This window comes from Mchenga conophoros, linkage group LG7, assembly GCF_057382185.1.
Source record: "Mchenga conophoros isolate Kocher_MC1m ecotype Shallow Benthic linkage group LG7, M_conophoros_male_GT1.1, whole genome shotgun sequence".
NCBI classification, from domain to species: Eukaryota; Metazoa; Chordata; class Actinopteri; order Cichliformes; family Cichlidae; genus Mchenga; species Mchenga conophoros.
Genome location: NC_140532.1, coordinates 44,878,835 through 44,891,718, shown reverse-complemented (window position 1 = coordinate 44,891,718; position 12,884 = coordinate 44,878,835). Strand labels below are relative to the sequence as shown.

Genomic DNA, 12,884 nt, shown 5'->3' with positions numbered 1-12,884 from the left:
GTGGGAATTTAAAAAAAAAAAACTGCATTAATGTTTAAAATTTAAAATACATGTAAAATACATGTAAAATATTCACAGAGGAAGCCCACACAAATTCCTTTGTGTGAGTTTAAGGCCTCTTTTTGCATTGATTTGGATTGTATAACCAATAAAGCCTTTTCTCATTTATAAATTAGATTTTTGTTATCATGTGGCTGCTGTAATATGGCAGTGATTTAGGTTTTAGTGTTAGTGTGCCCTCTAGTGGTCAGAAAAATGCTTCACATCCACAGGCACTGTGGACTTTGACTGAAGATACCACGTGATTTATGCCCTCAGGGTAGAAATCTATTTCAGAGGGTGCAATGTCATTTGAAAATGAAAGCAGAAGGGATTTGCCTAGACCTATACTTGTTTGTTACTTAAAGGCCCTTAAGCAGTTAGTATCAGTATACCCAGAGCTAAAGTTTCAGACAGGACAGAAGTGTGCCAGTATTTTATTTTGTTATCCACAATGATCCGATTACTGTTTCACAAGCCTACAGTATGCATGTCTATCATTGTATGTGTCTCACGTTTTTAGCACAAATAAAAATTACCTATTGTCTTAATCTTACTTTTGATAAGCATGAAACAGATTACAATATGATTTAGATTGCAGTATTTTATTTTTATACTGTAATATTTGGTTAGATACACATCTATGTTACCATTTCTAGAGGCAAAGCTTTGATCTTCACATCCTGTGAAACTGCATGTCATCTCATGCTTGGATTTTAGGGTAGGAGTTTAAGGATAACACACAGCTGATGACATCACAGGAAAAAAAATCACACAAAACGCAATAATTACAAAACCACTCATTTATTTACTGACACAAACCTGTTAGGGAGATAAGTTTGAGACAGTAGTCCAGTAATGTAATAAATGTAGGATGTAGCCTTTATTTCCCAGCATCCTGGTGAAAGGGCAGGTGATACCTTTATCCAGTGTATTTTGTAATCAGTCATTTTTGTGGCAGTGTGAATTTTTTGAACACCGGGGCGCTAACTGTTACATTTCTTCACGTCAGCCATATCTGGGAGGATTAAAAGGTCTAGTGTACTGCGCCGCTATATCTTTAACTGTAATTGAATGAATCAGGGAGTTGTTACTTTTTTCAGCTGGAGGAAGCAGAAAACTGTTAAAAGTAATTACCTTTCTACCTGCTCTGAATGTCTGCTTCCTCTCGCTCTCATGCATTATATGCAAAAGTGTCGACTGTTATATGCAAAAAAAAAAGAAAAATTCTTCAGTAATAAATCGCTTTAAAGTAAAATAGTAGAACTGATTTATTTTGGATGTATTTTTGCTTTAGATTAAAATAAAGATACTGAAAATCATTTGCAAAAGAGCATATGGAAACCTTTATTTATGGCAGCAAATACACACATAAGTATGTGAACAAAGACTCGATGCATGTTAGTGATTGTGACAGTTCTATGCCCGAGAACACGTATTGACAAAACGGTGCGTTTGTTGTGTCTTTTGCACATAAATTCACATACTTTGACTTGCACAATGCTTCATAATAAAAATAGTTCCCAAAATACTTCCAGTGAATAAAAGCGGTACAAAAACATTTTGATCTGACTGTGATCCAAGTTGGATCAGAATGCTTTCTGTTTCAGATAAATGTTGAGTTGCAGACTAACCATGTCACTGTCTTCCCAGTCTTAGGCTGTAAAAATCCTAATCTGCGGGATCACAAAAACTTAGAGCACGTGTCAACAAATACAAAATGTATTCTTGTTATTCAGTGTCTTTAATGCAATCAAATCAGTTCATCGATGAGCAACACTCGTTATAAACAAATATATTTAACCTTCTAAATAATACAATATAGAACAGACTTTTACATGAAATACAGCAGTGATCATATTTTACTGAGGCATATAAATACATGTAGCCTTAGTTATAATGTAAACAAATGGATACAATTAGCTTCCTCATTCAGTGCTGTTTTAAAAAGAGAATTCTCAGCGTCCTTACAACAAGACGATAATAAACAAGTCCTCGGACACACACACACATACACGCGCACACACAAACACACACACGCAGACAAAGAAGATCCTTAACTATGCACCTATCCAGCGTTTTCCCAGTTTGAATACAATACCAGCACAGTGGCTTTGGATATCTACTGATGCCAAATATACCAAATATCTGATGCTGATGTTAAATTGACAAGCTGTATTACTCACTCTGAGAAAGAGATTGAGAAATATTATTACATTTTTTATTAAAATGATATATCCTGGCTCTAAATGTAATGTAATGCATATATTAACAGCTTATTAAATGGCAATGGGAAACAAAGTAAGTTTTTTGTTTTGTTTGTTTGTTTGTTTTTACATATATGGTCTTGTCTTATTTTAGCTTAGTGTGAGAGGCATTGTTATATGCTGCTGTTATTCAGAGTTGCACAAGGTTCTCATTTTCTTGCTCTAACTGTGCACTTGTGTGTCAGTTGTGGAGTGGAGCTGGCAAGAGGCTGAGATAATATTAAGTGACTGAGCCTGCAATGAAAGCTACCCAACGAGTGTTACATTGAATATAATGTGAAAGCAAGAGACAGAGAGACGCCAACAGGGAAAGCAACGATGTCAAAGACCTACAATTGTGGTATTTCACTTGACCACATTTTGTCAAGAAATAGTGCAAACATACAAAGAAAACATGTTGCTGCAACCGCTAGCAACCTCTGGCCTGCTATTGAGTAGTGGCATGGTTATGGCAGTACAACACTGAATCAAATCAAATCAAATCAATTGAATCGTGCCACTTATTTCTGCTCCAGCTTTTTGAATCGTGATCGGACAAATATCTGATCCAAGCACTGGATTGGTGCATCTCTTTAACATTTAACAAGCTAGTGTTTTTGAAAGAAATCTTCGCACATTAATTAACTGAACATGGTTGCAAAATTGTGACTGTAATTTAACTGTAAAATGTCTTTGGTGCTCTGCAACTTTGTTATTGGAAAATAGCCAGAATACAACCATTTGGCACCCATTTTAGTTGGTGTCCACTGTTGCAAAAAAACGCATCACATACAAGTTGTGCTCATCAGCACAGACTTGATTGCAGCACGTTGGCGATCTGTTTGCATTTATAAATGACACGGCAGTTATTTGCAAACCTTGACGATTGCAATCAATTCAAGTCAGACCACAGTTGTTTGGAGACAGGTTCCTCCTACAATGTGACCTGTGTAATCGCCTTGTGGTCAAAACTGGTTGCCCAGAGGTTAAGACTGTTAAGCACTCAACCTCTGGTTGACTAGTTAGTGACTGTAACTACTTGCAATTGTTTCTTTGCTTTGCAGTTACTGGGTAACTGTTGAGTTTTGCAAGTTAGTTGCAAGAAGGTTGACATCCTATTTTTACGCTAGTGTTGCTGAACCATAAGTCAATTCACAGTTCTCTCCGTCTGCTTTGTGTAACTCCATTTATTTTTCTCAAAACAGCCTTCCTCCAAACATCAGTCTTTGAAATTGAATGTGAAGATTACACTGGATTTTTCTTGCTCGACATTTATCCAAAGTGTGGCTGGATGAGGACTTCATATTTTTTGTGCTTTTTTTTCTTCTTGTCTAAACTCATATCATACCCATCTTTACATTTCTTTGGCTGATTCCAGATTGTCCGTATTCCTCTTCCTTCCAATATGCAATAGAAGTCTTTTAACTGACTCAGTCAATAGATTGTGATCACAACTGTTCACTGAACCTTGCTCTGAGAATTAAAATGAAATATAAATGTAAGTGTTTTGTGGGAAAGACATGTTTTATCTTCAAAGCGTTTGACTTGCCAGTAATATGAATTGGAAATCAACAGTTCAAATGATTAGGGCCTACCTTAGCTGTTCCTGGCTTCGGCTTTTCTTTCTTTTTGTGTGTTTAGTCAATGACTGACACTCTCTATCCCTCAGAGTTCCAAGGGAATAGCTGGATCCCAAAGTATGACTCTGATCAATAGGATTCAGCTCCACATCATTCCAAACATGCTACAAGACACGTATGTATATCAAGATAAGAATTTACATCTGCATATTTACAACATGCAACTGCTCTTATGGTAAAACTACTACAACTACTGACATATCTAACTAAACCCACGTTATATGAATGGGACGGTAATTGTATACTGCTGTAAACAGTTAACATGCTCAGGATTTTTCTCACTTTCAAAGACTAGTGCAGCATCCAGTACTCACCGTGTCAGTTGTTGTAATGGAGGAAACTATGTGCAGCTTGGAGTCTGATGACTGTCTACTCAGCACGGAGTCCCTTAAGGAGGATTCGCTGAGCGATACTGATATGCAGTCTTTCCTGCGAGCATGGGCTAGGAAGTGCAAGCAAGGTACTTTTTCTGCAAGGGTGATCCTGTTGAAAAAAAAAACATGATCTTTTAACAAATTGTGCCATTACATTTCAGGATTAGTTTGTCAGTTAATTAGATGATCACAGTTACCTGTATTTTGAGTGAATTATGGCATAGATTACAGGATTGTATATGGCTGATGACTTGGCTATAACAGCTGGGACGGCTTTGGAATAAGGGCTGAGAATGCCTCCATATCTGATGGACAGAGATGAAACATGATAAGAGATGATCATACTTATACTGTAGCTTGAAATGCTTTAAGTAAGGGTGTTCTACTACCTGCAACTCCCTGCAAACCAGGGTCTACCAAGCTATTTTTACATATCATAGCATTAAGTGCTAACGTATCATATTTACCCAGCCCATGCTATGAGGGTGACACATGCATAGGGGGACCAAGAAAGCACAAACACTATGATGACCACAAAAGCAATCTTGGCTAGCTTCCATTCAGTTTTGATGGAGTGCTGTTGGATCAGTGTTGACTTTCTCACTTGATTGCCCAACTGCTCCACATCTCTATAAGAAGACAAAGAATTTTGTGGTCAGTAACAAATTATAAGACTTTAGAGGGTGAAATGAAGGCCAGAGGTGTGGGTAAGGGGATCTTTAAAAGCAGCACATACAGCGATCTACTGGGAAACTGGGATCTCACTTTGACATTTACCACCTTTTTAAACATCATTGCACATGCATACACTTAGTTTAATTTGAAGTCCCAAACTGACCAGGTGCATGTGAGCATTTACAGTGTGCACCGACCCTATGATCTGAATTATGTTGATGGCCGCAAATCTCCTTTTAAATTATGCTGAAGCAGGCATGTGCTGGAATGCTTTACAGCCCAGGCAGGCAAAGGGAAAGGTTATTAGTTAGATGTCTCACGAGCTTGCAGTAGAACTGCACTAATTGTCCTATAGAACAAATTGACTATGTACAGAAACATTGAGATGCATGATCCTGCCCTGATGACCTCAGACTTAAAAACTTGAGTTTAGTCCACTAAAAACTGATGCTTGGTCCCTGGGTTGTATCCAAAAACCCGACTTTCATCACTTCTTGCAGTACCCGCCATAAAGGTGAGTACTGTTTATTGGAAAAGGTATTTTTTTCCCCTTTTTTTTACTGGCTTACATGCAAGCGGCCAGAATGGGACTTCCAGCAAACATGTATTAAAATGACTTCCTAAAAACAATATTAAATTATGCATATTCAGAAAAAAAGTAATATTTATAATATTGAATATTATAAATCTATTTATCTAGATGTACCTGCTTGCTTGGCGAATTGCTAGGAACATGCGGAGGTAACAGTAGGATATAATGCCAAGAGGGATGAAGAATATGAAGCAGCACAACATCAAAGTGTAACTTTTATTGGCTGGAGTGGAGGTCACATAGTCCCATGTGCACGAGGTCATCAGACCTTCTGGTATATATGAACCTTAAGAGAAAAAAAAGTATGATAAGGTAGACGCTTACTTAAAAATTGGTAAGGAGGGAAAAATTAAGTCACTTACTCCATCCTAAGAGTGGTGCGAGGCTCCAGGCTAATGAATATAGCCACACGAGGGCAATAATGAGGTAAGTGCGTCTCGCGGAGGTCCATTGTAATGCCTGCAGAGGTTTGGTGATAACAACATAGCGGTCTATAGAGATGGCCAGAAGGTTTATCATTGAGGCGATTCCAAATAAAGCACCACAGAAGGCATATATTTTACATCCTGCAGGGGGAAAGGAAAAAAGTACGCATTTATTTATTTATTTATTTTTGTTCTCTGTTAGACTGGTGAACACATCTCCACTAAACACTGTTCCACCATCAACAGATTCTAACTAAAAAAAGGTGCTATATAAAGTAAGAAAGCGCATACTTTATTTATCCATTGGTTGGGAAATGTCTTCGTTACAGCAGTTAAAATTAAGTTATAGTATGTAGCTCAATAAGAGATTTCAATATGATTACAATATGAACAACGTTTACGTAGAAATATGTGTAAAGGATAAAGATATTTAATATTAAATGTAAATTATTTATACAGTCATAGTAAAATGACAAGCACAACTCTAAGGTTTTACATATCAGGACATGATAAATACAATCTGGTCCTTATCATTAGGTAGATACAACCTCATATAAGCTGCAAGGACATCATTTATTTAATAAGAAACTGAGCCAAAATGCAGAACTGAAACAGAAAATGCAGTGTGTGAAATACTTGTTGCTTCGATATGAACTAAAAGGGAAAGTATCAGCCAGGCACTGTTAATCACATGAACTTGATTAGCTGCTCATCAGCTAATGTGAGCACCTCTATAAAACCACAAGTTTGTGATAATTTGCTGGTCTGCAGCATTCAGGTTTCCCACAATCTTCCCAGAACCCGACATTGCCCCAAGGTTAGGCCATGCAATGCTTGCAGAATTCGCAAATATCTCATGAACTACATTTCTAACTATGTAGGCCTCAGTTAGAACATTAAATGTTAAAGTTCATGACAATACAATTAGAAAAAGACTGAACAAGCGAGACTTATTCGGAAGGATTGCCAGTACAAGCCTCCTGGTTTCAAGTCTGTGTGTCTTCCCCTGTTGAATCTGAACAAACTGCAAAACTTGTGGAACAATGTCCTTTGGAGAGACACGACCAAAGTGTTTGGTCACAATGATCAGTAAAAGCTAAACACAGCAAATTAGCATAATCCTCATACCAGCTGTGGTGGTGGAGAAGTGATGATTTGGGCTCGTTTTGCAGCCACAGGACCTGGGAACCTTGCACTCACTGAGCCAACCACGAACTCCTCTGTTAACCAAAGTGTTCTAGAGTCAAGTATGAAGCTAAAGCTTGGCAGAAATTGTGTCATGCCGACAATGATCCCGAGCACATCAGCGAATGATTAAATGTACAGCAGCATGCCTAAAAAAGAATCAAGGAGTTCCCATGACCCAGTCAAAGCCCAGACCTCAGTCTGCCTGAAATGCTGTGGTGGGACCTTAAGAGAGCTGCACATAAACAAATGCCCAGAAACCTCAGTGAACTAAAGCAACATTGTAAAGAAGAGTGGGCCAAAATTCCTCCAGAAAGATATACAGAAAAACACTGATACTGAAAACTACTACTTTAAGTTATTGTTGGTTGCATGAGCTACTGAGTCACGGGGATATCATAGCCTTTCACACACTGCTTCTTCATGTCGGCTCACATTTTGTTGTCAGGTTCTATTTATCTCATTCTAAGACCTGATATAATTATTTGTATTATCCTCTGATATGCAAAACCTTGGATGTAGGAAAATACCTGTTTCTCCAAAAATCCAACCCTTGTAAAGGGAATTGACAAAGAAGATGGGTGATTGTGTAATTGCCATGAGGAAGTCACTGACTGCCAGGTTAATGATGAAGAAGTTGGGGGGCGTCCGCAGCTTCTTGTTGCTGAAACACATTAAAAGCGATTAGTATCCCACAAACCAGTTTTACTGTCACACTACTCTTCATTGTAACATGACCAGCAGGGACATTATTACTCCACCACAGTGCTCATTGTGTGTTCATCATGAGAGCTTTTGTTTGCCCTGGAGTTGTTTGTAGACATGGTCAATTCAGTGTTCATCCAATAGTTTGTATGTTATAGTCCCACTCAACAAAGGAATTACAAAGTACTAATAACACCAAATAACAGTGTCAAATACATTTTAGATGAAATGCTAGCACAACTTCAATAACAATTGATTTTTTTTAATGACGACCTTGTTACAGCCTAAGGACTAAATCAATCAGTTACCACATGTAAGTATTCGTTAAAAGTCACTTGCATTATTATTATTAATACATTTTATTGTTAACTACATTACATGTTAATAGGATGTAATTATATTTTATTTTATCTGTCATAACTAGAGATGCACCAGTTACAATTTTGCCTGATTCAGAAGTTTGACTTTATAAAACTAAGAATATGCAAACAAAAACAAACTTTTCTTCAATGGAAAATATTATTTTCGCTTTTGTCATTAGAATTTCAACCACTTGTATATATTTCAGAGGTTTTCCACATGATTTTTGTGATTTTTGACTATAAGTAAGTAAAATTTATACATTAAAAAACTTCTCCACAGCTTCTTTATTTCAAGTAAAATACAACAATTGTAATGGACTATATGCTACATGTTATCTAGTGCTTAAATGATAGCTGTAGCTGCACAGTAATCACAAAATCAAAACCTGACAAGCATGTCTTTGGACGGGTTCAAATCTAGAACTTGCTTTAAGGTTACTAAAGCGCCACTGTGCTGCCCAGATATTTGTTATACTGGCTAACTCATAACTCATCTAACAACACTTTAATCTCGATGTCTTTTTTTCACTGCAACCTGCATCCACAGATATATTTTTTAATGCTCACACACCCACACACATAAAGATGGACGTATCAGAGGGTACTTCAGGCTCAGTATCTGGCCTGAGTGAACTTCAAAACAGGGATGCTAGAACTGGAGATTGAAGATGCTTGAGAAAATTTGCACACTGTGGCCTTGTCCTCCTGTGGATCCACCGCCTCCAGGAGGGTCTGTAGGGTTCTGGTGCAATGAGCATATTTAAAAGTAGAATGGCAGGAAGCGCCTTCAGTTTTCTGGCCCATCTTCTGTTGAACCAGCTCCCACATTACTTTTAAGATTAGGCTTCAAACTTTCCTTTTTGACAAAGTTTATAGTTAGGGCTGGATCAGGTGACACTGAATCCTCCCTTAGTTATGCTGCAATAGATTTAGGCTGCTGGGGGATTCCCATCATTGTTGGGGTTTGTCTATATTATTTTAGGGTCTTTGCTTTACAATATTAAGCACCTTGATGTGACTGTTGTTGGAAATTGAGGCTACATAAATAAAAGTGAATTGAATAGAACTGAATTCTAACAGATTGGTACAGTCTACATCTGCAGTAATGCGAATGCTGTACTGGGCAGCTGTGGTCAAGAGAAATCTGAAAGCAAAGACTTAAATATACCAGTTGATCTACAATCCCACCCTGATATACGTAATTGACAGAAATGACCTTCCTCTGCCTGGCCTCTCCCTTACAGACAGAATGAGGAGCTTGGTCAGTCAGCCAGGGCTCAGAATAGAGCCACCTCAAATGGCTCACTGAAATTATTTGAAATGTTATGAGCATCATCAAATCCGAATGAATAGCAGAAAATTCATCCGTCCATCACATTTTTTGTGTAACCACAATTTAAAAACACTCAGGGTGCCGTGTGAAAAGTAAATAAGACACATATTTTATAGAACACAAAAAAATGTATCAAATATTAAAATATTCCAAACTTATTTTCAGGTCCGCAAAGATGCAGCTCTAAAAGATAAGCATATTTGTTCCCATGATCATTTCCATGTGTAGGGTGGCTTACCAGTAAAAGGCATACATGACCAAGGCGTTCCCGGTAACTCCCACTGTTCCAATCACAGAAACAACGAAAGCAAAGATGTAGTGAACGTGGTCCTGGACCTCCACCAGCTGATAGAAGCCACGCTCCACGTCCATTTCTGTGACTTCAACCACACAGACGTCAGCATCAGTGGATCTTTGTGCACAACGTTTTTTTTCAGACATACACACAATATTCAGCTTTGAGCTGCTTAACTTCCCAACAAAAAATATTATGATCAACAACTATAATACTGCATGAGAGGCTGAAAACAGACTGCAAGACTGCAACACTTTACTTAGTTACTGTTTCTGTTCACTGCATTTGATTTTTGTGGATTAAATTGTCCACATACTTTTACAAATTGAGCTTAGAGTTTGATCAGGCCATGAAATCATCCTCAGCCTCAGTTCTTCATGTCAGCTGATCCCAATGGCAGCCCACGTCCATCTCACATGCTGTTTAGGCTGCTCAAAACTATTGCGCATCTCCAGCCAGCTTCGTGACTCACCTCAGACCCTGCTCTTCCTTTCGTGCCGAGTCTTATTTAGTCAACACGACAACACGATCTGTCATCTGCCTGCTTTGTTATATGCTGCTGCTCTTGGTTTTCCACATACTATAATTCTTCTGACTATAATGGTCCTGAATGATTTCGAGTGACTGTTTTATGTCAATTAAAAAATAATAGTCAACTTGAATCCCTTTTTAATTTCTTTTAAAATTAGATCCCTCATTTTAAAAACACTGCAGTAAACTGTGATGGTAAATTCAGTTTTTCAGTCTAGTTCAGTTTTATTTATAAAGCACCAAATCACAACAACAGTGGCCTCTAGACACTTTATATTGTAAGGTAAAGATCACTGCAATAATTGCTGAACATCAGTGTATGTGCAAGTTGATTTTGTAAACAGCAGGTGTTAGCATATAGCTTAAAGCTACACTGATTTGGGGGTAGCTTTAAATGTTTTCACAATTCCTGTTCATAGCTGTCGTTTCTTACATTTAGCACGCAGTAGGGAGTAGTTAGCACCAGCTGCATTCCCACTGAAAACTGTTTAGGAGAGGACACCGTTGTGTTGTGACACTGGGTAAAACCAGTGCACTAGGAAGTATCTAGATTAAAAACTCTATAATCTAGCTGCTTTGGAGATTTCCTTTCCCGCTTGCATCTTTGTTAGTTAATCTATAGAAAAGCTCAGAGCTGAAAGCACATTTGAAAACTACTTTAGAGAGCATGTCTGTACACTTTTAATCTTATGTGTATATCATGGGGCCATGTGTATTACCAACAATGCTGCTCAAAAAACAAACAAAAAAAATAGTGAGGGGAGCTTTTCTTTCTCAGGGTTACTGAGCAGATGTATACAAGTTTATAGAAGGATCTGAGGTTGACATCATTGGATGGGGTAAGAAATCAGACACTAAAAATTTACATCTGGCATCTCGCTTTATTTTGTTCAGGTTGCTCTGATTTTGTTTTCTTTGTACATTCTGAAACTTTTTAATCCTCTTTAAATTTCTTAATTTCTTTGATTTAAGATTTAATGACAGGAGAAATTGACCATTAGCTCAGGGTCTCCTCAGTGTTGGGACGCACACGCTTCCCTATGCAGTGGAATAAGAACTCATGTCTGTTAATATATATGCACCACAAAAATCTTCTATACAGTTCAGGGCTTTCATAAATCCGGTCATTCTCAAGACACATATTTCAAAATTGATGTCTCTTTGGGAGCTGAGGTTTATGGAAGCATAACAGCATTTTGTTTAAATGTCAAATTATAGTTTTTTCTGTAAATAAGAAATGTTTATTACACAGATGGCATAGATGAAGTCCAGGAATTTCTGATTAAACAGGGTTATGTTTTGTTAATATGTTGGAGTTAATACCATGTAATATTAACTACATCTTCAGAATAAGAAGAAGTTAGCTACCAGTAAATCTGACACTTTACTGCATTAATAATTTGATTGTTTAAGAACAAGAACAATGAGTCTGACTCATTGAAAATTAAGCTAAGTGATAGCACGATATTTAATCAGTCACAGCTGTGCTGAGTCTTATTGATATTGCATAAATTGTCTTTGCAATGTTTTTTTTTTTGCACACCTTTTAAAATCCACTAAATGTGTTTATGTTTTTGAAATGATGGAGCTGAATTTTCTTTTGTGCTATTAACCATGATCATACACATAGACATGCCACAGAGTGGGTGGAGTACACATAGACATGCCACAGAGTGGGTGGAGTACACATAGACATTCACTGTACGAAACCAACATGTTGATCTCTTGCTATCCTCTCAGCAAAGCCTTTGTGCGTCAAAGGAACTTAAAATGACCACTTACTTCCCCACATTAGGCATCAAAGCATTGTTTCATATGAAAGGCTCAAGTCACATAAATTACATGCACATCTAATCAATGTCACTGCTGAACTTGCATTGTCTGCTTCACGTAGTGCTCCTTGCTGACATGGTATGCATCTGTCCTAATTCAATTACTGCTCATAAGTATTTATTTAAATCCTAAATAAGAGTCTCCCTGTAATAACAGTAATAATTTCTTTAAATAAACTTCAGAGGAGTTTGCTCCATACTACTCATGCAAAACTTGCTAAATTAACAGAACATTACTTTACCGTTTTCTCCAGAAAGCCCCTTTGTTCTGCGGCAGTGAAGCTGCACAGCGTATAATAGTGAACCCCCCCCCCCAAATCCAAATGCAGGCTTCTGCTGCTGCCAGTGCTGGATAGAAGATGAGAATACTCAGAAGGGCAGAAAGCAAGCAAGCAACGCACTGACCCAACCTCCCCAGCAAGCTTCCCATCACACACAGCTCTCTTATGGCAAAACACATCGATCAAGCTGGTGTGTGATGCGTGCATGAGGGTGTCCATGTGCAGCTGTTCATGTGGCCGGCGCGGTCAAGTCAAGACATTACACGTGACAGATTTTTGTGTCTTTTCCAAATTTTGTTTTCCTCTTATGCACATTAATAACTGCATGTCTGATACCCATTGCTGGAGCACAACATCTAAAGCTGCTTT

The 12,884-nt window shown here is 37.8% G+C and overlaps 1 protein-coding gene across 1 annotated transcript; it reads right to left on the bottom strand.

The window, feature by feature from the left end:
• Positions 1 to 3,614: 3,614 nt before the first annotated feature.
• opn4xa (opsin 4xa) lies at positions 3,615 to 12,511 on the bottom strand. Its single transcript, XM_085281237.1, has 10 exons — positions 12,477 to 12,511; positions 9,815 to 9,956; positions 7,707 to 7,840; positions 5,929 to 6,132; positions 5,681 to 5,852; positions 4,767 to 4,928; positions 4,497 to 4,604; positions 4,240 to 4,408; positions 3,881 to 4,029; positions 3,615 to 3,758 (listed from the first exon to the last, which is right to left on the bottom strand). The coding sequence occupies exons 2-10, from the start codon at positions 9,946 to 9,948 to the stop codon at positions 3,734 to 3,736; spliced, it is 1,257 nt and encodes a 418-aa protein (XP_085137363.1). The 5' UTR covers positions 9,949 to 9,956; positions 12,477 to 12,511; the 3' UTR covers positions 3,615 to 3,733.
• Positions 12,512 to 12,884: the final 373 nt, after the last annotated feature.

What these genes read in the sequence shown, in the direction of transcription:
- opn4xa (XM_085281237.1), bottom strand. Translation starts at nt 9,948, where the DNA reads ATGGACGTGGAGCGTGGCTTCTATCAGCTGGTGGAGGTCCAGGACCAC. An exon ending in GTCATGTATGCCTTTTACTG is followed by an intron (nt 7,841 to 9,814) that starts GTAAGCCACCCT and finishes AATGTGTTTCAG; the next exon opens with CAACAAGAAGCTGCGGACGC. An exon ending in CCATTACAACAACTGACACG is followed by an intron (nt 4,030 to 4,239) that starts GTGAGTACTGGA and finishes CGTGTCTTGTAG; the next exon opens with CATGTTTGGAATGATGTGGA.